Below are 24,348 nucleotides of genomic sequence, written 5' to 3'. Positions count from 1 at the left end.
ACAGCATGTTCCTTGTGAATCAGTATGCTCTTAGAGGCCAAATCTTCTTCCTCCCTTCCAGCACTGCAGGTAAAATAAGACAGCTAGGTAGCTTGAACATAGAGGAAGCCAAAAGCATGGAAACAGCCTGAGGTGGAAGTCCATTTGGTTAGGTGCCATGGCTGTATAGATTCAGCGTCTAAAATCCCTTGCAAAGAGAGAATGACATAGAATCGTTGACTGCAGTTACCTGTGGGGTTTCCTGAAGGCCAGATGTTGGAATGCCTGAAATAACATATTTGAGCATAATTAGAGGCTTTTTGAAATTAAGATAAAACTTGATCTACAAAGTCTGTACACTTGGGTTTCGTGTTGCACTACACCCCCTGGAATAGGCCTTTATCTCACATTCACATCAGGATGTTAGGCAATATGCCACCACCTACAATGTACTTGAGATATGGTGACTGTTAATTCTCAAAGTGTGGATTGAAGCAACATGCTAAAACAATTTAGAAAATTTCCCGTCTGATATTTGGTTATTAGGCTGAAAAGAGCTATGTACCTTTAGGAAGGTGGTAATAAACATGGTGAAAGTGTAGGGAAAGCTAAATGGTACTGTAAAAGTAGCTTAGCGTCTTCTGTTTACTCACCCACCTATTGAAAGATGGAAGAATGGCAGTACACTAGTTGGGCAGAGTTTTCTTTGCATGAAGTATATTGCCATTCATGAGCAGTACCAGAATATGTCAACTTAGGGTTTTGGAAAAGACCAAGCATCTCATAGCCCCCAACACCTGTTGTCCTATTACAACAATAAATATATAAAATTCAAGAGTACCAAATAGGTTTTAAACCAACTCTACTTAAAAGGAATTGAAAACAAAATCTGTTTGCCAGAAGTTGTGCTATAACTCTGTGATAGCATCCTCATTGCAGTTAATGTAGCCAAATGATTGTGAACTGTTTGAGCTACCAGCTGTATCAAGAGGAATAGTCACTGTCTTCCTGTGATGGTCTGTGATCCCTGGTCTATTTGTGTTGAATTTGTGTGACAGTCTATGACCTGACCATGGACACGGGTTGTGATGTGGCTGAAAACTAACAGAGGATGGATATTTGAATGTAGAAGGAAATTTCTGGCATTCTGTCACCTACTTGAATTGACTGCTGAATGCTTCAAGTGTGCATTAGTTATTTCTTCTGCAAGTGAACCTGGGCTGTGCTCTACTTAGAGACACTTGGGTTGATTTTTACTAGAAACGTTCAGACTTTGGTCGGTCCTATGCAAGTTCTGCCTAAAACAGCCTGATGAGAGGACTATTAACCCAGCTGATATTGTTTCAAGACAGTCTTAAACAATCTCTTCTGTTTTACAAGACATATAAATGCTTTACAGGACACATAAATTCCTAACAGATGCTGCTGCACACCTACTTTGCACAGGCAGCTCCTGATCACCTCCCAGTCTCGATTTGGTGATTGGGATTAAGTGAGCAGTTGTGCAGCACTGGCACTGCAAACACTGTTCACCAGCAGCAGAGACTTAGGACTGAACCCCTGAAGAATGTCTGTAGATGACTATCTGTTCTCTTTACTGACAGAGATGTAATTCCATGCATTACAGGACCAGGCAAGGCAGGAGAGAGATGGACACTTTGGTCTGTAAATGCATCAGCTCTTCATCCTGGAAAGTGAAGTTTTTCTTCTTACTTGCTTCCTGTCCACACAAGCCAGTATGAGCCATGCAGCTTTCAGAGGATACTCTTAGAGGTAAAAACATTGCTCTTGTCAGTTGCTGAACTTTGGAGCTGTTCATTTCTGCCCCTTCCTCCCACCCCAGACAGTGAAATGACTGCTGGCACTATCCAGTAATTAATGTGCTGACATTTTAATATGCACAGGTATGATCTTCCAACTGGTACCATCACACTGTAGGAATCGATTTATAAAAAATGCAACATACAATATACAGAATACAATCTCTTCTGCTCTCCAATATGCAGCGTGAGATAATGTGTCATGTTCCCTAGCTACCAGTGACAGGAGGAAGGTAATCAATACATAAAAGCAAAATTACAACTGATTCCCTTCACTGAAAAGCATCATCTTTTAGCCTGCATTATCACAGCTTCAGCTGTACAATGCGTTAAAATGATTATGCACTTCTCTTTGCACCTGCTAATTAGAATCCTGTTATCTTTTCTGAGAGCACCATTTGAAGAAGACACGTTAACTGTGGAATCCTATGCAAGTTTATTCTTTAGTAGGTGCTCAGTTGCCATAAATCAGTGTACTTCCACCAGAATCAGTAAGAGAAATACCTGCTTGCATCACAGGATGTGATGCTGTGTTTTGTGTAGGGAAAAATGTCTGCACATCATTTTTTGAGCTGAAGGTTCAGCGAACAACTGCCTGCTAAGAAACCTGATCTTCATCATGTTGCAGTCTCTCTTCTGCATTATTTAAATGGCAGGCAAAAGCACTGTGAGGCAGTGCAGACTGCAAAAAATAGTATAATGCCACTCAATCTTTACCATTAAAAAAAACCCCAAGTTTTGGAAAGATTTTGCATTACGGATAACCCATCTCATCTCAGAAGTTGTGTATGGCATTATTCACCTTACTGTTGTGTATTTGGCACAAAAGAGTGTGTCTGCCTGATGGGTGAAGAGAGGACCTAGGAGCAACACTTCCCTGTTGTAGCCAGAAATCAAAGCAATGTAACATTAGGTATGTACAGATCCACGTATTTCAAGTTACAGCACTGATCTCTGAGAAAGTCTGTTAAGTCTCCGTGCCAAGAGAATGACAGCAGTAATACTAGAGATGGCAAGGAGCATTCAGGAGTTAATGTGAATTGTCAAGTCTGTCAGCTCTTTGAAGTTCTTCAGTCAGTGTTGCTAAATAAACACATTGGTGTCTGTAAAGGATGCATAAAGCTGTGCAGTAAGGATCTGCAGTCCTATGCTATGGCTGTGAGGTTTCCAGCAATGGTTCTCACAGAGTGGAACTGCCACCTCTGAGAAAAGGCAGTGAAAATGATGGGGAATGGATGTGGAAGCTGTGTTCTACATCCATTCAGTAATCCAGAGTTTCTCCCAGCTTTGCCCCTCAGGGTCTGTATTTTAGTTGTTGAAGCTCTTTGTGTCTTTCTTATAAAGCTGGAGCATGAAAGGAATTATGTTGTTGTTGATGTGGCCCTTCTACTTTTAAATATTTTGTTTTCCTCAGGAGATTGTAACTAATCTACTACTTACCAAAGAATGTTTCTTCTACCAATAACCATATTCTATCCTTAGTTCTGGTCTGACTCTTTTCTAGAAAGTGATTTTTTTTCCCATTAAACAAAATTTCTGAGAGAGCAGCCAAGAAAGAATCCTCTTTGCCTCTCCAGTCTCCAGTCTAGAACAGCTATTGTAGCTTGTCATACATAACAGTACTGTCAGCATTGGCTTTTTTTTTCCCTACACAAGGGCTTTGGGGGCCAGACAAAGCACATCTCAAAAACTTCTGGTATCTCCATCAGCACTTGGTGGCAGCCTGCTGCACTGCACAGAGCTTTGGCTCTGCTCAGTTGGAGCTACACCAGCCCACAGCCTCTGGAGCACCAAGGGAGAATCTCTCTGCTGTTAATATCAGATTGTTTAGTACTAAAATCCTCCTCTTTGCTCTTCAGCTTCTGTGATGTTTTTCCTAAATTTATCTGGCTTTTGTTCATATCTTTCTGAGTCATAAGGAAGCCCTGTTCTGCAAGCCACGTATCAACACAGCTCTGTTTCATCATCTCTTCAGAGGGCCAAGGCTGACTTGTGCATCTCCTGCAGCTGGCTGCATAGAGAGCTGCTGAAAGACACATCCTTCTCAGTGTTTTTCACAAAATGGCCCATCTTGCATCACAGCCCTGGTCTAGGAAGGCAGCAGTGTGGAAACTGAAGCTTTAAAACCTGAACAGGATGAGAAATATGTAACCCTTGGAGAATGCTGAAGCTGACGAGATGATTTGGAGCCAGTCTCTATTCTTAGAAGAATGGCGAATGTCATCATTTAAAAATAAGATACACCTCAGTGCTAGCAGAGTTGTATTTGTGGTATTCCTGTGAGTAAATCCCTCAGCACAAATTGACTTGGCTTCAAGATCAGAAACACTCCACCAAAATAAGGCCCAATTGTGATTTATACACAGTGCAGATCTGAATGGGAGAGAAGTGCCCATGGCATTTGTTGCAACAGGTACTCAGAGCTGATGCCTGGAGTTTACTCAGTATTACAGATCAAGGAGAGAGCTTTTCAAGGGTCTCTGTAAGGTTTAGCCAATGCAAGCAGTGACATTGGTATATGTACACCCCTTTTGGAAATTCGCCCAGACACTTTGCTGCTGTTCTGCTGTCTGGCAGGGACTCAATGCTGCCTTTACACGAGGTGGGTGCTCTGCCAAGTCTCCGAATCTTGTGCAGAAGCCTTTCTAACATACCCATGCCTTAAGATATCAAATGGGTGTGAACTTATGTAGCAGTGGAGGCTTGGGGCTCACACTCAACCTATACCAGAACTCTTTGGGACATAGAATCATCATAGAAAGTCATGGGTTGGAAGGGACATTAAAACCTACCCAGTTCCAACCCCCCTGCCATGGGCTGGCTGGAGTCACAGAGCACAGATCCTGCCAAGACTCCTGACTCAGAGGGGGTCTGAGGGAAAAGAAGGTGAATGTATGTATTTGCAGCATTGCCACCCCCACTCCTGTGAAGGAAAGATGAAGTCTGAGACTATAGTGGGGCTACTGGAGACACTTGCTAATGTAAAATCTTGTCTTAAATTCATCATGGTTACTGGGAAATTCCTGCTGGCTCAGAACCAAGTCAGTGTTCCTTTTTGATGCCATACAGATTTCTGCCTGTTGTATTTCTGTCTGTTCCCCTTATTTCTGGTTTGTATTTAATACTATTTGAATCTTGTATTCTCTAGAGTTCTTAACATACCTCTTTTTAGGATTGTGTGTAGCAACAAAGGACCAATATCAGGCTGCCTGTGAGCAAGAATGGCCACAGATCCAAGTTTTGGCGAACATCTGATTCCTTATCATTTTATTGGGAAAAAAAAATGCAGCTGGTGGTAGTCAAATGTTGCTCATCTGCTACTTCAGTGCTCTTTGGATATTGAGGTCTCTCTCAGAAATCTAGCTTAATTCTTACAGTCACAGCTTGATGGAGGGCATAATCTTTTCCTTAGATGATTCTAGTTTTCCCAAAAGCTTTAACTTGAAGAAGCTGAGATCTTGAAGCTTCCTCTTGCACTTAATGATTTTAACGTGAGCTTCATCTAGGATCACATCAACAAGTGAAACACTGGATCCCATAATACCACCTTTCTGGAGCTGATGTTGTGGTTTTGCTCACCACATATCCACGAATCTTGTCTGCAGTTATGCTGCAGAGAGAGGCTTTTATGCCATCAAAAGTCATCAGCTGTCTGAGTCTCATGTCCTGTCCTGTTCTGAGACATGCCTGTTAACTCCTGCACTTTACACTGCCCAGTGATGTCAGTGAGTATTTGGCATGAGTAAGCAAGTTATTCTTTCCTCTAAAATAGTTATTTGATTATTCTATATAGACTGTTTAAATTTTGAAGGAGTTTTACACAACCTGCTACCAAAGAAACACTTCTAATTCCAAACTGCCACACTACAGCTTTATTAGAGGAAGAATTAGCTATGTCTGAAAAACACTCAGAAGGCAAAGGGAGTAAATTGGGCGTGTAACAAGTATTAACAATTGTTATAAAAGACCAAATGAAACCGCAGTGAAGATTTTACATTTTATTGTTATTAAAAGTTCATTATGAAATTGGCACAACACATAAAAATAGATCTGTGGTGAACGGTACACATTACATTATTGCCACGTCATTTCGTGCACATCCTCACTTTTTAAAATCAGAAGATAATGAACATAAAACATTTCATCAGCCAACTGCGAAGCCAGTGTTTCTGCAGCTGGGAGAGACCGTGCTTTCTATTGATTCTACTCGAGCAAATAACGCAGACAGAAATAGTCCTCTATTGATGCTTAAATTCAGGAAAAGGAAAGAACAGATTGTTAGAGTATTCCCCAGCTGAGAGGGCTGGAATTACCCCTTTTCTTACAGACATATTCTCATGGAAGTCAAAAGGCGTTTTGCCATGAACATTAAAGGCAGCAGGATTTAGCTATTTGTTGACAGACAGATGGAAAGGCCTAGCAACAGAAGCTAAGGAAGTCCCACGGCAAAGCATGAGTTTATTATTTTGATCTTGCACATGCTGCTGAATCTCCTTGTTATAGTAATTGTGCATATTTGTAACAGCAGTGATTGCTGGGAGGAGCTGGGAGGGTGTATCAAAGCCAGATAAAGCGTCAGTAGCTCATTTTTTCTCCCCATTTGGGTTGGCCTTCATTTTAACCCCACGCACCGTACAGCAACTTTTACCTGTACATTTTCTGATCCATGAGAGAAAATTAGAACAAAGCCTAGAATGACCACAGATTTCAGCACTACACTGCATAGTCCTAGACTTCGGTGGACATATAAAAAGCTTTTCTTTGAAACTTCTGTACTTGTCATGGTGAGCATTTAGGTCAGCCCTCAGCTTGACTCTGCCTGCTCACACTGTCATCTCCATTCTAGGGTGCTGGAAGGCTGCTCAGAGCCTCCACTACTGGCTCTGCAGAACTGGGCCCTTGGTGGCCTCTGAAATGCCCAGTACCTCTCTCTAAACTCATGTTCCATTAGGACTACAGTACATCACGCTACAACACCACCAGTAGCAAGCTTGGAAGTGCTGTGGCTACTCTGTTCTCATTTCCTCCATAGTGAATGTTTTTAAATCCAGAAGATAAAATCTCAGTGCTGCTCTCTCACATGAAAATCTCAGGGTTTCAGTCTCAGCCTCACTTCAGGAGAGTGACAAGGGTGGAAAGCTGGCACAGCATTATGGTGAATCAGGCTCTCTCTTTGGTTTTCAGGCTGTTTACTCAAAACAGCCCTTGAGAAAGATGCTGTGCCTCAAGCAGATGTTACATTCAACCGGTTTAGCAATATTACGCCTATTTTTTCTCAAGCTAGTCAAGGAGGGGAGGGAGAATATAATATATGTTAGTGCAAGTTCACAGAGACAACACATGAATATTTAGGACAAAATGTTCTTTCAAGGTGGGGCAACCATTTCTAGTTGTGCCACAAAAAGAAGGTGTTTTGTAACATTTTTACAACTTGACTGTGAAAAAGCATTTATGTGAAATATGTTTAGACAGACTGCCTCACATCACCCAGCATATTTCAAGGCTCTTTCTGAGTAGTCAATAAACTCATATTTCGAGAGGAGAGGAGAGGAGAGGAGAGGAGAGGAGAGGAGAGGAGAGGAGAGGAGAGGAGAGGAGAGGAGAGGAGAGGAGAGGAGAGGAGAGGAGAGGAGAGGAGAGGAGAGGAGAGGAGAGGAGAGGAGAGGAGAGGAGAGGAGAGGAGAGGAGAGGAAGAAAAAACCATCAGCTTTATCACAGCCAATTCCAAATTTAACTGTGTAATTCAGGGATGGATATTTTTGGTATTTTTTTTTGTTTTTTTCCTTTTTGGAAAAAATAATAAAGCTATGCTAAGTTGAGGGATTACACTGCAAACCTTTTACCCATTCAAGACTTCTTTCATTTCAGAAATAATTTCCTCATTTAGAGGAAACTGCAGAAATATTTAGCTCATAGATCCTAGCAGAAGATCTCAAAAGTGGGCTAACACACACACTTGCTCCTGAGGAACTGCAGCTTCCAAGTAGTTCACAGACTACTACTGCCTACTGAAAAGCATTTTGAAAACCCAATGACTGTCCCAGTTTGGAAACAGTCTGATTTCATGTCTAGTAGGGCTTATACCCCAAACGAACGTGTGTAATCCCTAAATTCTGGAGACAGAATTCAGATATAAATTTTACAGCAGTCTCCCATCTTAAACATTTGGGTTTAGCTCAAAGTCTAACTGAACAGAAACATTTAAGGCCCAAGTTTTCTCTGACCTGCACTGCACCAGCTTCTGAATGCAGTTAGCCAAGTAAACCAACAACACGTGGGACAGCCCTTGGTTACAGAGCCATCATCCTTCCTGGTACTGCCCAAGAGCAAAAGAAAAAGGCTTCCAACATTCTGTTAAACACACAAATAGATGTGGAAACTCTAAATGTGACTTTCTGCCCTTTCTTGAGCTCTCAGCCAAACCACGGCCCAGCAAAAGTGGATTTACAGCTCTTTTTGCCTCTAAGCCCTGCTCAGATACCACGATGGGGCAGAAGCAGGCGGTGGGTGCCACAGTCAGTTGAGTTAGGCAAAACAAGAACGAGGTTCCAAATAGCATTTTGCTGAACCAGATGACTACTGGAGCAGGAACCAACTAGTTCTGGTACAGCAGGTGGGAAAATAGGCAGGATGGTTATCACCAGGTCTTTGCTGCTGACAGAGACCTCTGTAGAGTTCATCTCAGCATCCTCGGCCTACACTCTGAGCTGCGCCAAGACCGTACAGGTCATGAAAAATCTGAGGGCTGCACTAAGCTACTGCAGCTACCTGGAGTCTCAAGTGGCTGAAAATTCAAGTCAGCCAAACCCCCTTATTCTGGGCTACAGCAAAGGCATGGAGCAGGAATCTCTATTGGCCTTGTGCTGTCAGATCTTTTTGGGTTTTGTGCTACTGCAGGGTCACAGTGCTGCTCTTTCCAGCCTCCTACTGTGTGGCCCTCTGGAGTAGCAAGACAGCCTCAGGCAATGGCTCTGCATCACAAAACATGGCTTCACATGTATAGTTAGAGAAAGGACTAGACAGGGTGGGCATCAAACATCTCTCCAAACAGAATTCATTTTCTGCTTGCATCTGCTTTGGAGCTACAGACTGTTCCAAAGCTGGAGAAAAATCCGAACAGCTCATGTGGAAGCACCTTTCCCTTGGATTTTTATTATCACCATTTTTAAGAATATATTTTGTACCAAAACACTGTCAGCATTCTTTATACGATGAAAAATGACACAGTCATCATGAATCATGGAGAAGAGTAAAAACAGAGCAAGACAGGAACATTTCATATTGAGATTCAATCCGAAGTACAAACAGAATCTGATGTACAACTTAGAAGCCATACACCAGATAAAAAGACCATCTGGAAAACAACAGGTTTTCACTTAATTTTGAAAAAGGAAAAAAAGTTAGGGGGCTTCAATCTTAAGGCTAAAATTTCCATTATTCACTCATTTTGTAGGTGGGAACCCAATTCTTACCTCATTCACAGCAGCACCCCCTGGCTTCACAGAGAGATCTGCACTTGAGTGAAGTAAGAATCAGGCTTCTATGCCTTTGTGCTCAGAGGACTCTGGTTGACCTCAGCAGCCTTTGGACTAGAGCCATAGCTGGAATTTCAGCTTGCAGTCTAAGGCTTCTTAACTGCAGGCCAAATTAGCACAAAATGAGGCTTTGCAACTGGCATTCTACCCTTCACTTTGGATATTCCAGTTCTGGTTGCTTTGAAACACTTCTTTATTGCAAGCTCTGTTTGTGAGATTATTTTTTCTCTCTTTTTTTTTTTTAATACTGTGCTACAAATGATGCTTTTATATTCTGTGTCCCTACATTACATGTCTTCAAAATTGCCTAAATATATGTTTATATCATGATTATAACTACTCAGAAAGACTTGCCGTGGTCTACTGTGAGCAGCCAAGGAAAAAGAGCTTTTACTCCTAAAGAAGTCAAGAAAAGTGGTTGTGTTCATTTATAGTGTAGCACAATGACTCTGTTTATACAGCTATACCTACTAGTTAAAAAGCTACTTGAAAAGTTATTATTCATGTGCAGTAGATGATTTTCAAGCATTAATAACTTGGCTGTCTAGACAAGTTTTAATTGTCATATCAAAGGCCGAATATGTTCTCAAACGAGTGCAAAAAACATCTCCCATCTCCCCTGGAAAGAGGCTAGTTCTCTTGCTGAGCTAAGAGACTGCCAAATTTTACTTCTTCTCAAGTTATAAAAGCACAGCTACAAATTTGCTGTTTAATTTTTAAAAACAGATTGACTTTAACTCAAACCTATCCTGCACAGCAAAGTTAGTAAGCCCTGAAAAACAGTTTAGTGAATATATGCAAAAAGCTCCCACCATGTACCATGCCCACATTTTCCCAGGGCCCAGAGGGCTCCGTTAAAATGTAACTCAATGTTCAATACGAAACATGAATTTTCCAGAACGATATGTAGAGTTTACCCAAAGAACCCAAGACATTTTGTACATTCAAAATGTTTACACTTTGCTGTTCGTAGCGATCAGTAAGATTGTTCGTTTTTACTAATACATACAATGAGTATAAATAAATAAACTACAGATAAGCTTTAAAAATTGTATTAACAGTACGTTGTGCAAAAACTTGTAACAATCTACATTCTATGCAAATACCCTGACTAAAATATACAGGCTAGTGTCCTCATACCCTCATTCAGTTTTTTGCACAGTCCTTGGACAAAATCAGCAGCTGGGAGCAATCAGCAGGATGCCACTGCAAGCCATGGAGGTTAGCTGATCAACACCAGCAGCAGATCTCGCCCCTGGGCATGTGCAAAAATCCCATAGAAATCAATGGGAATTGTGCTTGACTAAGGACTAAACAGTTTGATTGTACCCCGATAAAGTGAATAGCAGATTTGCCATTGATTTCCGTGGAACCAGGCTCAGGCCCCGGGTAAGGACGTCAACATGTGGCCCTACGTTGTGCTACGCTACTCCACTTCAGTGCAGAAACAATATTTGCAAAAGAAAAACCTTTTTTTGTTGTTGTTACTGCTGTGCAGTAACTGATTTTAGTGCTGTGTTTCAGAAATCGCCTTTCTGTGAGATTTGAAACAAGACTGCAAGTCTTTCCGAATCCATTCCATTGATTATCCAGCACAAGTGGGCTATTTTGATCAAAGAAAAATGGCTCGATGTCTATTAACCATCAATGTTCTTCATTAAATTAGACAACAGCCCAGTTCATCGGCACAGGCGTGAAGAACTGCACACAGAGAAGGAACAGCCTTCCTACTATGGTTGTGTCCAGAGCCGGCTGTCACTTCTCCACACAGACGATGGCACCTGAGCCGGTTTGGAATCTACAGTTCTAACAAGTTCAGCCAAGTTTTGTAAGCTGAAGATCTCCATTTATCTTTATCGTGTCAATTGCTGACAGTGTTTCAATACGGTGGTAAAAATCAAAGAGCTGATGTCCATCCACAAATATTCTAAAACGGGGATGCTCACAAAGTATCTCAACCTGTAAAAAATAAAATGATGAACCATGTTCACAACATAACTGGGAAGATCTTTCACAGGATGCAAAGAGCACCTTTAAGCAGCACTGGTATGGCTACACATCTTGCTACTTGCACGCCATGTCACAGAGAAAGCTGAGCCCACTTTGCCCCCACGACCCCAGTTTCACTACAAGGGATCTGCTCTCACTTCTCAGAGATGTTAATCCAATCTCACACTGTCACAATGGGGAGAAGCCCCAAACCCTGATGCACAACTCTGCAGATTATGGTCCTGCTGGCACCAAGGAGGTTTTCTCTCTGTGAATACTGCCAGAAGCAAACTGCTAATTAAAGGTATATCCAACCCAAATCTTGCATTCCTTGCTACAGATGTTTTTTTTCCCCCTGCAGAATGAGGGGGCAGTTTCCTCTGCAACATTTTCCACACTGCCATTAATTCAGTGGAAGAAAGCAAACATGAGAGGGATAGGTTTGCCCTCCCCTCCCACACACCAGAACTGCACATACACAGCTGCTGTGCAACTAAAAAGCTTTTGCTGTGGTGACTGCACACAGTCCAACTGCCTGTTGGACGAGGGGCTGCAGTGAGGGAGACGTAGCACAGGATAGCTTGATTACAGTCAGACAGCCACCAGAAGCACAGACTGCACCAGGGAAGGATAAAGCTCATCTCTCATCCTGCAGCCCTGGAGAAATAATCTGGAAAAGCCACAAGGAGAAGAACTGGACCACTCATTCTGGATAAAGCCAGAGATTCTTGATATTAAGGGTGGCTTGATGCCTTGCAGATAAGCTTTGATAGAGCTGCCCCATCAAGAAGACAAGACGTGAAGGCACCAAATATGCTTTTTCTATGGGCTTTTTCTCCAGGTCCAGAGAGGCTGAGAAGGAAATCTGCAGGGAAGCCATGTGTAAAACCCAGGTTATTTCTGAGGCTGGTAGTGTGGAGAGAAGTGAGTGATAAACTGAACAAGTCTAAGCACATCTGACTCAGGGCATGTCATACTGGGGCAGTAGAAGCACACTGCCCATGGGAACCTGGTAGTGCACCACGTTAGCAGGGAAGCACTCGTGCTGTTGCGCAGCTCTGGTGTCACTGCAGGTGCATCCAGCCCCAGGCCTTGTTATGTAAAAGATACGGTTAGCCTCAACGCTGCTTACAATCCACCCTGGGCCATACCAAAATGATAATTGAACAGGATCACAGGTAATTGGCAAGAGCACTTAAATACTCCTGTTTAACTTAGTCACTGAGACCATCAAAGATGCAAAGTAACTGGGAGCCCAAATTCCATTTGGAAAAATAAGAAGGAAGAAAAAAAATATATGAAGAACTCCTACAGTATCTCACACTAAATGAAAAATACTGCTGTCTGCTGGTGCCAGCTGTCATCAGTGGGACACCTGCAGAACATACTCAGGGCTATTTGTCTGCCCTGTCAGTGCCCAGTCACTCCCATGGCAGCAGGCAGCCCATCCCTCATAGCCAAAGCAGGACCAAGGCTCCACGCCCTGCTAAGCGCATTTCCCACGTGCACCAAAGGGTGTTGCCAGCTGTGACGGGGGAGATCGTAGAAGCAAGTAGAGCGCAACCAATAGGCAGCAAAACCTGTCATAAACACTCTCTGAAAGCCCAAGCCTCTGGAGAGACGGTGAGCTTTTGGGGTTGGGGGAGATTATCTTGGGGAGAAGAAGGATTACGAGAGTTTGGCAGCTGGTCAGAATGGTGGCACTAAGCAAAGGGACCAGCAAGGTTTCATAAGAGGGGTGGGGGGGAGCGGGAGGGTTTTTCTGGGTCAGCCGCACAGAGAAGGCGTGCAGTCCTTTTTCTCACGTAGTCAAACTGCTAAGAGAGAAGCAGCCCTCTACAGCTGCATACTTTGTTAGTCCTGATTAGCAAAGACATCTTCACATAGCCATAAACACCACAGATGGGAATCTGCTTCTAGGTCAACCCAGTCCATCCCGTGCACACGAGATTTCCACGCATGCTATTTCCAAGTGACTGTAGGCTTAAATTTGGCAGGAGACTTAATCCCAGGGTTCAGAGAAGAATACCACTATCGCTCAGCTATTTAATCTGCTGACACAAAGGGCTACGGCCAGCCTCTGCATAACATCCCTGGAGGAAAAGGATGAACAAGATCCTCATTAACTGCGCTAAACTGCAAACACTACGTCCATTATAGAAATCATCCAAACCCACAGCAGTCCCACAGAGTATTTACATTCTCCAGTAATAACTTGAAATGCAGTAATAACATAGAGGTACTTTTTAATTTATAGCTATAAAACTAAGCTCAGGAAGCACGCTTCATCACACAGCATTACAACCTCCGACTTGTCATAACACCCTGTGATGTGTTTACGGCCCCATCGGAACTGCCTGCAGGTGCAAGGCAGCACAGAAGCAGGCTCTGCACAACACAGCGTGTGATCCATGGCAGCAACTCGGCCATCAGCACCGCAGCCAAAAGCAAGTGTGGGGATGCTAACAGAGATGGCACGCACTCACCCGAAAAGGCTGGTCCGGTATAAATGGGAAGTAAGGAATAGACGACTGCTCTTCTCCCCATTCTCCAGCTACACACGAGTTTCTGATGAACTGCCTGTCTGTGAATACAGCTTTCAGCTCGATGGCCACATCCGCAGGAGGATCCTCCGACTCCCCACAGGTCAGGCTGATGCCAAAGCTGCAATGCAAACACAACCGCTTTCATTCTGCCAGAACACCAGCACACAAACCCCAAGCGCAGCTGGTTTCTCAGTGCACTGAAACCGTCAGCAGCACAGAGCTCATGCAGGGAATGCCCAAGGAGCTGCGCAGGGCAAAGGACACGGCTACAGCACACAGCTAGGTGCGTGTGCCGCATGTATATGTGCGTATGTGATCCAGCGCGAGTCCTTTCCTTCAAGCGAAATGCTGGGAAACGGGATCCGGTAAAGAAATACCCCCTCTATGGGTCAAAGGAGAAACCAGCACGCTATATTTAAAGCGATAAAAATAATCCTTCTGTAGAAAGGAGAGACCGTGTGTGTGCGTGTGCGTGCGGGTGGGCTCCCACCCCCCCGGCCGGGCCCGGCGGGTTTCACCTCTCGGGGTTGAGGTCCACGATGCCCATCACCAGGATCTTCTTCCCCGGCCGCATCCCTCCTTTGATGTGTCCACAGAAGGGGACGATCTGCCAAGGAGAGGGGCGGCGGGTCACTCGGTTGTGCAGCCGAACGAGGGAGGGTTTGGGGGTGGGGGGAAGGTGGGAATGGAGGAGGTTGTTAATAGCAGTCCAAAAATGAAAGCAGCAAGAAAAAAAAAATTACCAGCCGAGGGAAGTACACATCAGCCTGAACCGGGGATCCCAGGGAGTTGTTTAAATGCCCGTCCTCTATTTTCTGCAGGTAGAAAGCAGAGCGCTGAGGCAGGCAGAGGCAGCAGGGCCCCTCCCGGCCTCCCGCCTCTCCCCTCCGCAGGTGAGCGCCCCGGGCAGCAGCACGGCAGCAGCACCGCAGCGGCAGCACCCGCCTCCGCGCCGCAGGTGCCCGCCGCTCCCCCAGCCCCGCACCGCGGCGGCACTCACCAGCGCGTCCCGCTCGGCCACGGTCCCCGCCATCTTGTGCGAGCGGCGGCGGCGCCGGGGACGGGGAGGGGGCGGCGGGGTAGGGCTGGGCTCCGGGGGAAGCCCGGCGGCTCGGGGGGCAGCGGCGGAGCCGGAGAGGTGCCGGCGCAGAAGTAGGATGGCAGAGAGGAGGAGGAGGAGGAAGAGCAGAAGGGGAGGTGGCCGGCGCTGCCTCGCCCGGCGGGGAGCGGGGAGAGCCCAGCCCCTGGCCTGCGGGGAGCCGGGCAGGGCGGGGATGCCGCGGCTTCCTCCGCTCCGCAGCTCTGCCCCGCGGCGCGGCGCGGCGCGGCCCGGTGGGCGGGAGGGGCGGCCGCAGCCCCGGCCCCGCGGGGTCTCGGCCCCGCCGAGGAGGAGCCGCGGGGAGAGGGGGCGGCCGGGGGGCGGCGCCGGGCCGGGGGAGGCCGTGGCGGGGAGGGGGCGGCGGGATGGGGAGCGCTCCGAGGGGGAGCGGTCCTGAGTCCTGAGCCGCGTGGGACGGCGCGGCGGAGAGACGCGGCGGGATGAGGAATCCCTCGCCTTCACCGCAGCGCGAGTGACGCGTCCCGAAGGAGCGCCGTGGTGGTGCAGCCGATGGGCTTAGGGCCCTGGGGGTGAGGGTCTGGTCTGGCTTCCTCGCATTTAGGATTTGGAGGCGTGAACGACCTTCTGGCGAAGTGACGCGGCACCGTGCACGTGCCTCCTGCCTCCCGCCCTACGCGTCGGGCCGGGTGGATGAATGTCACCGTCCATCCCTCCGCCGCCGTGAGGATTAATTACTCATTACTCCTAATGTGCTGTGGAAGAAGCTCAGTCATTGCAATACTTGGGGTTTCAATATGACCGAGCGTATCTGTTGGGAAACGCTCCCAATCGCTAGGTGATGCCATTCAAGAAATAAAAAGCTACTGAGAGTAAGTGAAGATTGTGCAATTGTGCGGATGCTTGGTTACTTTTTCAGTAGCGTCCACTAATTTGGGGATGTTTTCATCTCCGGATGCCCAGCTGGAGGTGCCTCATCAGAGCTTATGTTTGCGTGTAAGTCTCTTTGGATGTCACATATGGAAGCCCTGGCTTCTTCAACTGTACCAGCACAGCTGGGCACGCAAGAGCAGGATCCTTGTGGCTGAGGTCTTGGCCTTGGAAAACCACCAGATCGTTTTCTTCATGCCAAAACATTGGGTGTCAGCCGTACCGCATGGAAATTGGACATGGATTCTCAAATACAGCCAGGAGACTGAGTCCATAAACAGCCAAAACACGTGAGAAATGGTTGGCTTTCCATAGTGAGCCAGCTGCATTTGTGAGTTCACTACAGCGAGGAACCAGAGGTATAAACCTGATGGCTTTGTCAGCTCCCTTGAGCTGCTCACCTCTGCCCTCAGCTGCACTGTGCTGTTTTGTGACTGGCCTAAGAGCGAAGAGAAAGCTCCATATGCTTTTTCATCTTTAGTTGGCGTACAGTGGTGCACGATGCCCAAAGAGCTCTTATCATAACTCATCATCTTTTCCTCGGCTGTACAGGGAGCCACTTCACTGGATAAGATTAAGTTTATAGGACATAAAATCAGGCCAGCCTGTCCTTTGTGCCATGAGTTCTTGCGAGGAGAGAGGTCGTTATTATTATGTCTTTGTTGTGTAACTGTTTTTATTTTGGAATAATTAAGTGACAGGACTTGGCCATTTGGCTAGCTGCTTCGCCTCGTGTTTGTCTTTTCTGGCGCATTTTCCACAAGCGAGCACAAATGCAGTGTTTGTTCTGTTGGCCTTGGAAGGAGTGCCTGGAACAACCTGTGGTGTGAAGCTATGAGGGGGGAGGACCTTGCTGTGTTTTTCAGGCACTGACTGGTCTGTGTGCTTCTGTTTCTATGCCAGGTTCTCTTCTCATCCTGTAGCAGCCCAGGACGTTGAAACCAGGGATGAGTGAGGCATCCAGAGCTGCGTTTCCCCCAAGTGCTGCTGTGATGGCTGTGGCTTCTTCTAGGGAAGCCCTCTCCAGCTGAAGAGATCTGCCCGCCTCATCTCAGCCGTGGGCTGAGCTTGTAGGGCTGGTGGTGGTAGCTGAGACAACGTGATAAATATTTGTGCTCCACTGAAATAATTACGACTTAGGTGTCACTGAGACTGACTTGTTGTCCAAATATAAAAACCTTCATGGGCGGACATTGCCATCCAGTTCAGGGCTTGTGCAACCTTTTGCTCAGTAGGAACCTGAGACTCCTGAAATACTTAGAAATGTATAAAGATTAAAAAGAAGTGGCACGGTACGAATACCATTTGGGAACAGCTAATGATGTGCCCAGCCCAGCCACCAAAGCCATTGCTGAGAACTGGCAAACCCAGAACATCATCTTAATCCCAGCACCTTGTATCTTGCAGCCACTCCCTGTGATGATTTAAAGAGGTGTATCTAATTCTCAGCTGGCCTTCACCAAGAAGGAATGCAGCACGATTGCAATTTTGGTGTGGTGTAATTACCCTGCCTTTCTTGCCCCATTACCACTGACACCGCTCTCCTCACGCCTGGGTTTATAGGCTGACTTGTACAACCTCTTACAACCTCTTTGATTTGCTTTGTTTTTTTTTTAACAATGTTGGTAAGAGGTGTTTGCTGGTTTCGTGGAAGCTTCCTTTGGTTTCTGGGTGGCACAGCACCAAAGTCCTCATTTTTCTAAGAGTCTTTCAGAGCTGAGCAACGTGATACAGGAGAGTCTGGCAGTGAGTTTGATTCAGTGGCTTGAGCCAAGTGCAAAACAGTCCAGAGGGGTTTCTCCTTTCAGAAATACCTCAGTGCTGATAAATAAGGGGTTACTTTTTTGGGAGCTTGGTGACTTTGCCACTGCAGTTATCAGAGTTCTCGGAATCCAAACTCAACCTTGTTTAAATTTGCCTATGTAGGAGCCCAGGGCAGAGCTTTGAAGAGGATGGGTCTTGGTGGAAGCCAGCAATGGGCTGAAGAGCAGAGTGGGAGACATGGGGCTTCTCTTGCCATGCAGCATCAAAGAGACTCAAGGCGATTCCCCTGGCACTGCTTATTGAGCCTGAAGTGCGAGGTGCCACATCCCTGCAGAAATGTTCATAAACCTGCCCTCTCATGCTCACCTACAGGAAGCACAGATGACAGTTATCAGTTCAGACAGTGCGGGGAGGGCGTGTAAAACACCCATGCATTTTCACAGGTTAGTGCCGTCACATCTTTGTGGATGGAGGAGGAAATCCAGGACCAGGAGCAGCACCGCTTTTCAGCTGGCTGTCCATAGTGTCTGCTGTTTATACAGATCATTTCACAGCTTTAAGTTAAAACGTGGCATTTATTTTGTGTGGCTTCCTTGCTTCTTGTCAATTCCTGAATTAATTCTGCTCTGAGCCTTGCCCTTCAAGTCTCTTGCTGTGCACAAGTCCAGTGGAAAACTCAGTTTTCTGGGCCTCTCAGTAACAGAGATCAAGTAAACCGGTGTGTAAGGAGATTGGCCCGAGTGAGTCATTTGATTGCACACAACTGCTGTGCCCTGGTGCAGAGCTTGTGTCTATCAGCAATATTTATCTTGCAGACTGTTTACTGGATTCTGCACCAGGAACCAAGGTACATACATAAAGGTATGTCAGATAAGAGCTTGGCTGTGGGTTGAAGGCCATTCACATTCAGGGTTTTTCTGCTTTTCTACAGAGAATCAATGTCCAAACAGAGGCAGGCAGAGCTAATGCTGCGAGGCTCAGCAGGAGCTGGAAGCGTCCCCACAGGACATTGTGTTTGTGTGACTCGGAGGCTGGTCTTTCCTGCTGTGTCCTGTGCTTCCTTGGTGTTATCTGCATTCAGCTGTTTTATCACCAATCTCATGGTGTCAGCTCTTTTTTTCTTTCAGTTTCAGTTTTGAGTTCTTTGCCATTTCCCAAATGCTTGGCTTTTAATTTTCATTCGTGCTTTTTTTTTTCCTTATCTTCTGAACATGGGAAGCGGTTTGAGAATTGGCTGTTTTTCCTAAAACTGAAATCTAACATCAGAAAGGAGCACTGCATATGTATTTTAAAATGTCATCATTTCCAAGACAACCCCATGAATTTAAAGTGCCCTCACTTTAGGGTTCATGAACATGATCCATATGAACATCATCATCCATATGATCCTCATCACATCTTCCAGAGGACGTGGAAGAAGTCTGCTAAGGGGCTTTTAATCAAAAGTATCAGCATGTCAGAAGGTCTTTCTTTGTGTGTTTTAAATTATTTGTGACTGCTCGATCTCATAGAGACTTCCTGTTACTTTGCATGGTCTGCAGGACTGGGTGGGGGCTGTTGACTATTTTAGAGGCACCAACAGAAAGTGTTGTTCATTTATAAGTCAATAGACATACCTTATTAATCCTGTTTTTACAGAGCTTTCTGCAAATGAAACCTGGAACGTGAGAATCACATCTTTACACTTAACTGCCAGCCCCAGCAGTTAAAGTTTTATGCAAAGCAAATTGTGGGCAGGGCAGTGCCCCCGTGGATTTGCTGGATATAACTGGGTGGTCCAAACCAGTGTGCTGCTTTGGGTGCATGAGGAGCAGAGTCAGCATCTGACCGAGTCCCAGAAGTCTGAATGAACAGACGAGACTGATGGCTGCCCTGCAATCCTCTAACAGAGCCTTTGAGTGATCCCAGTTCACTTGGCACAGCTGTTGGCACAAGAAGGCTGTTCCTGAGAAGGCACGGACAGACAGGCAGACACTCTGCTCTGTGCTGTGTGGTTTTGCAGTGTCTCTGGGCGGCTGATCGAGTGAGGGTTTCACTGCCTCTGCTGTATTCTCAGCAAGGCGTTGTGGCAGTCTGAACTCATCTTCCCTTTTGGATCATGTGTGGTATCCTCCATTAGTAACACTTTGCTCTGACAGGCGTCCTGCTGTGCATTGCAGCAGTCAGGGGCTAAATAATTTATTTGGGAAGCAAGTTTTTGTACATGGCTCGGAAAAGGGAAGAGAACAGGAATATTGCAACAGTGAACCGTGGGGTGGATTTCAGTGGTAGCCTTGGAGAAATACATTGTGCCCTATAGTTTCTGAGCATTGCACTTTGCCATCCATTGTTTCAAAATTGCTTTCTCTCCCATAATTATCTTTACAAGAGGAGGCGGATCCAAAGCATTTGTTTGTGCCTTTTTTTTTTCTTTCAAGGTAGTCCATTGATTTCCATTTTTAATAACAAGTGTGAATAAACAAAAGGAAAAAGACCAACACGGTAATACATTAGCTGGTATTTAAAATAGAGAGAACAGGTCTGTTTGCCACAGCACGCTCCATATGTGGACATGAAAGTGTCTTACAGAGGTCATAATTCTCATTTCAAAGATGAGGAAGCAGAGGTGCAGGGGGAAGTGGCTGGCTTAGCCAGTCAGTGCTGGAGCTGGGCGAGAGCCTCCAAACCCTCCAGATCAGGATGGCTCAGGTTCCAGGTGCAACAGAGGCACTGTGACACTGCAGGGAGGGCAGCAAACCATGCCACCGGCCATGCAGCCAGCAAAGCCTGGTTTCCTTCTGTTCTGTCCAAGGGATCTCTGATGTTGGCCTTTGATGGTGCAGCCATGAGGTGCCAGTGGCCTTTCCCTCACCAAGGGCACTGATGCAGTGTGGCTCTCCAGCACTGTTGTCCGTTTCCCCAGAAGTTTAAGGTGCTTGAGAATTTTTGAGCCTTTCTGTCAGGCATGGGTGCTGTGAACCAGTGAGTCACAAGTAACGTGTGCTTGCACGCATACACCCATGCATGCATACACAGACCTGTATCTTGGCATTGCAACATGAGGGATATTTTACCCTATGGAACTATGCGATCACTTAGCATTTTTACCTTGCAGATCTGTGGTTTTAAACATATTTCTCTGTAGAGTTCTGAATTATAAAGGGTGGTACAGCAAGGATCTTCATTATGTTGATTCAGTACAGTTGTTCCATCTTACTGAAAATTACTTTCCAAGGGAAGACGCTAAATGACTCTGAATTGCTCTTCCATCTCTGTGGCTGCATCTTCTCTGAGCCCTCAGAGGCTCGCTATCAAGTCAGACTCTTGAAGTTACTCAGTGGATGAATCCTACCTCTTGGTGAGAAGGCTTCTATGCCTGCAGCCGTACTGCCCTGGGGCACGGTCCTGTCACATCTCATCACCCAGAGAAGGAGAGGCTGAATGAGCTTTTTGGTGGGAAATTTCTGAAGTAGTGATTTTCAATCTTTCTTGATTTGTGAGCTCTGAAAACGCTTTAGGTGGCTGTTCAGCCTCCTTGGCAGGAAACTGAAGCTTGCTGATAAGAGACTGGTTTGATTAGCTTTGACAGACCCATTTCAGGTAGGCTGTGGATGCCACAGGTCTTCTGTGCTTGGAGTTCATACATGGATCTGCCAATGGGAAGCAGACATAATGTGTATTATGCATCTGTACTCATATGGTGGGAAGGAGCAAAGTCATTGGAAGCCAGGACACAAAATCTTGCATCTGCCTTTAGGAAGGCAGCCATGCTGTGGTTGTTCATGAGTGGAGGTGGCTGGCAGGGCTCCCCAGGGTGCTGCTCAATGGGCTGTCCTGAGAGGTCAGCTCTTGGCACAGGAAACAGCCTGCCTATCTTTGCTACAAGCTGTGCAGCACAGCTGATAGTTACTGGCCAAGGTAACTGCTCTGAAATGGCTTGCAGTGTGATCTTCTGATTAACAGTGCTTCCCTGCCTGCTTTCTGCTTCTTCAGACTAGTGCTGGGAAAGATGGTTAGCAGGGTAGGCTGTCTAGCTTTGTCATTCACCCTCTTTGACCTTCAGCTCTTTTTTTCTTGATTAAGTCCATGTTACCCATCAATTACAAAGAGATCGTGTTGTGTTTTTAGCCCACAGGAGCATTGTGAGAGCTTTGATAATAAATTTTTCAAGATCATCAAGAGAAATGTGCTATATAAATGCAGATTAATGTTACTAGAAAGCCTGCAGGTTCTTTGCCTTATATGTCTCTTCCGTGGTGCCTGCCAGCAGACCCGAATACATTTGCTTCTCAGATTACTAATCTCAGATGCAATATATCAATGGAGCAGACTTTCTTTCTTTATATTTTAAACATCATGGCACACCGTATCATGCAACCTGTGATAATACTGTTTAGCATCTCTGTTATTAGAGCATCTCTTCATACTTTTGTTGTTACAGGCCTCAGGGCCGTTGTTTACGGGCAGACCTCAAAGCCTTAGTAGTACTTCAGTTTTCCAGGTAGGAAAACTGGAGCCCATCTTCCAAGCACCAAACTCTGAGCCGGTGATGCGACAAGTGACTCTCTTAGCTCTCCCATACTGTCATCAAGCACTGGGAAACTGTTTTCAAAAGAACCAAAGACCATCAATTATAGGACCTCAACGCAGAGTTTGCAAGTGAAAGTAAGCTTGCTAAACAGAATTTTCTTTTTGCCCTCTGTGTGCTGTGAGTGACACTTCAACTAGACACTGCACTGGGTGCGTTTCCTGCATGTCTGGTTGCTCATGGAGAGATGAGGGGAAAGCCCTCACTCATTACCAGTGCCTCTTAGGCTTCTGGTTGCCTACTGAGTGTTTTACATCCCTGAGTGCTTCATTTATATTCTTCTCCTCACACTGGGCTTTTTTGTGGGTTACTAATATGTCCCTCAGACTTGCAAACTGTTGTTCCAAAAGGGTTAGAGGAAATACACAAATGATGGGGATAGCTGCTTGAAGGGCCCTCTTCTTCACACCTTACCAGGAGAATATCTTTTTTACTGGGCTGTGTAGTCTTTTCTGACTCGTGGGCCTTACACTGCTTATGGCCCAATGGTCTGGTGTCAAGACAACCAGGGGAATACTTCCTTCCATTCAGCTGATGTGGGTGCTTTGAAAGGAGAGGCTGTCTTGATCTCTGCTAGGCTGGAGATGGCACTTCCATGTCTCCTTTGTCTTTGGTGAACATTCCGGTCCCCACGATTGATGCACCAAGCAACATGAAAAGTCAAGCAAGGAAATGGCCTCTTGTTTTGAAGGCGGCAGGGGAGCTCTTTTCTTTGCTTTCCTTGTTGGTCACTTCTGCCAAATCTGGCAAATCCCATTTTTGTGTGACTGCTCCTGCCAGTAGATCATATTGGGTGTGTAGATGTGTAGATGGAGATTGGGAATTTCACTTCTGGAACTGGCACTTTGAAGGGAGGTGTTGGTGCTGCTGTCACCACAACTAAGCCCTTTGCCAATGTGGGGTCCGGGCGTCAAAGGTGAGTAATTGTTATTGATGGAGGAACTGCCTTGTTTGTCCACTGACTAAACAAAGCAGATTTTCCAGCTTTTCCCTCCTCCAAGTCTCCTCCAGATCCTTCCAGCTTCCCCATGTCACTCCCTTTTCCTAATCTCCCCATCTTTTCTCTGTGGCTTCCTCCTTCAGTTTCAGTTCTGAAAGGCAGCTCCCAGCCTCACGTTCTTCTCATCTGAAGAGGGCTTCCCAAGCACAACTTGAAAGTCTTGCATAGTACAACCTTCTTCCCAAGGCCATCTCTGCCAAAAAGCTATATACTTTCCCTATTTTGCAATGATCATATTTAACTTGTAGTAACATACCAAAGTTATTAGCCACTCCCTACTGGCATGCCCTATTCCTAAAGAAGCTGTGTGCCTTTTAACCTAGAGGTGCTGGAGGGTATTTACTGACCAAACCATCTGCTGTTCAGCTTTCCATTTGCCCTTCAAAGCCAAGGTTGCCATATTTGCCATATTGCCCAGGGTCTGTGACCTGAATAGCAAGTTGGTGTCCTGTGAGTGTCTGGTCCTGGAACGGCCACATTTCCTGTCACTTTTTTCAGTAGCTGAGCTGAATTCAGCGTTCCTGTGAAGGATTATTCAGACAATTTCAGCATCCTTATGGGGGATTGTTCAGATAATTCATCAGAGCTTTCCAAAAGCAGAAATGACACACACCAACACCCATTTTGAAAGTGGTAGGCTGGTTAAATGGACAACCCCTGCGGTCACTCTGCATCAATATATAGTGACAGTGGTGCTGCACTGAGCTTTTTTTTTCCATCAAAGCAGCTCTATCTCATTGATCCCCTCAGTGTTGTGCCAGAGAACAGCTGGATAGCTTCTTTTTTGTATTTAATTTTGCTTCCTAACCTGGTGGGGTTTCTACAAAAGTGCCAGCAAGGTACTGGTGCATGTTCCTTCTGTGAGGTCCAACAGGGATTTCTATCTCGTCCTCTTTCCTAGGGTGTAGCTCCTTTAGAAATGATTTTTGTGGAGCAGTGTTACATAGGGAAAGTTATGTTTAATGACAGTTCTGGGGCGTTTAAATGTTAAAGTACTTGCATAGCAGAGGTGTATGTGGTTGTTCTGGCATAAAAATGCTTGGGTTATGGGAACCAGTATAAATTATGCTAGTGAGAGCAAGTTTTATCTTTATATGTTGGGAAAGCTGGTCCTGTAATTGAATGTAACTGTAAATAAAACAAGTTTGGCACTGTTTTTCA

At 45.7% G+C, this 24,348-nt stretch overlaps 1 protein-coding gene and 2 long non-coding RNA genes across 4 annotated transcripts in view; 2 read left to right on the top strand and 1 right to left on the bottom strand.

Moving 5' to 3' along the window:
• LOC128088622 (uncharacterized) overlaps positions 1–11,087 on the top strand; it is a 23,345-nt gene extending 12,258 nt beyond the window's left edge. Inside the window, exon 3 of the long non-coding RNA XR_008210305.1 lies at positions 11,001–11,087. This is a non-coding gene — a long non-coding RNA (uncharacterized LOC128088622). The remainder of the gene's footprint in view (positions 1–11,000) is intronic.
• LGALSL (galectin like) lies at positions 5,783–15,139 on the bottom strand. Its single transcript, XM_052699345.1, has 5 exons — positions 14,870–15,139; positions 14,613–14,684; positions 14,388–14,476; positions 13,810–13,987; positions 5,783–11,293 (listed from the first exon to the last, which is right to left on the bottom strand). The coding sequence occupies exons 1-5, from the start codon at positions 14,900–14,902 to the stop codon at positions 11,150–11,152; spliced, it is 516 nt and encodes a 171-aa protein (XP_052555305.1). The 5' UTR covers positions 14,903–15,139; the 3' UTR covers positions 5,783–11,149.
• On the top strand, positions 14,679–24,348 carry LOC128088650 (uncharacterized). 2 transcript variants are annotated; one of them, XR_008210314.1, is made up of 2 exons: positions 14,679–14,762; positions 16,760–24,348. It is a non-coding gene; the product is annotated as an uncharacterized LOC128088650 (long non-coding RNA). The 2 variants fall into 2 exon arrangements; XR_008210315.1 differs by lacking the exon at positions 14,679–14,762 and adding an exon at positions 15,336–16,497.

The sequence above is a fragment of the Tympanuchus pallidicinctus genome, unplaced genomic scaffold, assembly GCF_026119805.1.
Source record: "Tympanuchus pallidicinctus isolate F22 unplaced genomic scaffold, pur_lepc_1.0 scaffold1, whole genome shotgun sequence".
NCBI lineage: Eukaryota > Metazoa > Chordata > Aves > Galliformes > Phasianidae > Tympanuchus > Tympanuchus pallidicinctus.
The sequence above is the reverse complement of the archived record's forward strand: the minus strand, read 5'-3'. Positions and strand labels throughout refer to the sequence as shown.

What these genes read in the sequence shown, in the direction of transcription:
- LGALSL (XM_052699345.1), bottom strand. Translation starts at nt 14,902, where the DNA reads ATGGCGGGGACCGTGGCCGAGCGGGACGCGCTG. An exon ending in ATGTGTACTTCCCTCGGCTG is followed by an intron (nt 14,477 to 14,612) that starts GTAATTTTTTTT and finishes TCTCCTTGGCAG; the next exon opens with ATCGTCCCCTTCTGTGGACA. An exon ending in GTGGACCTCAACCCCGAGAG is followed by an intron (nt 13,988 to 14,387) that starts GTGAAACCCGCC and finishes TTTGCATTGCAG; the next exon opens with CTTTGGCATCAGCCTGACCT.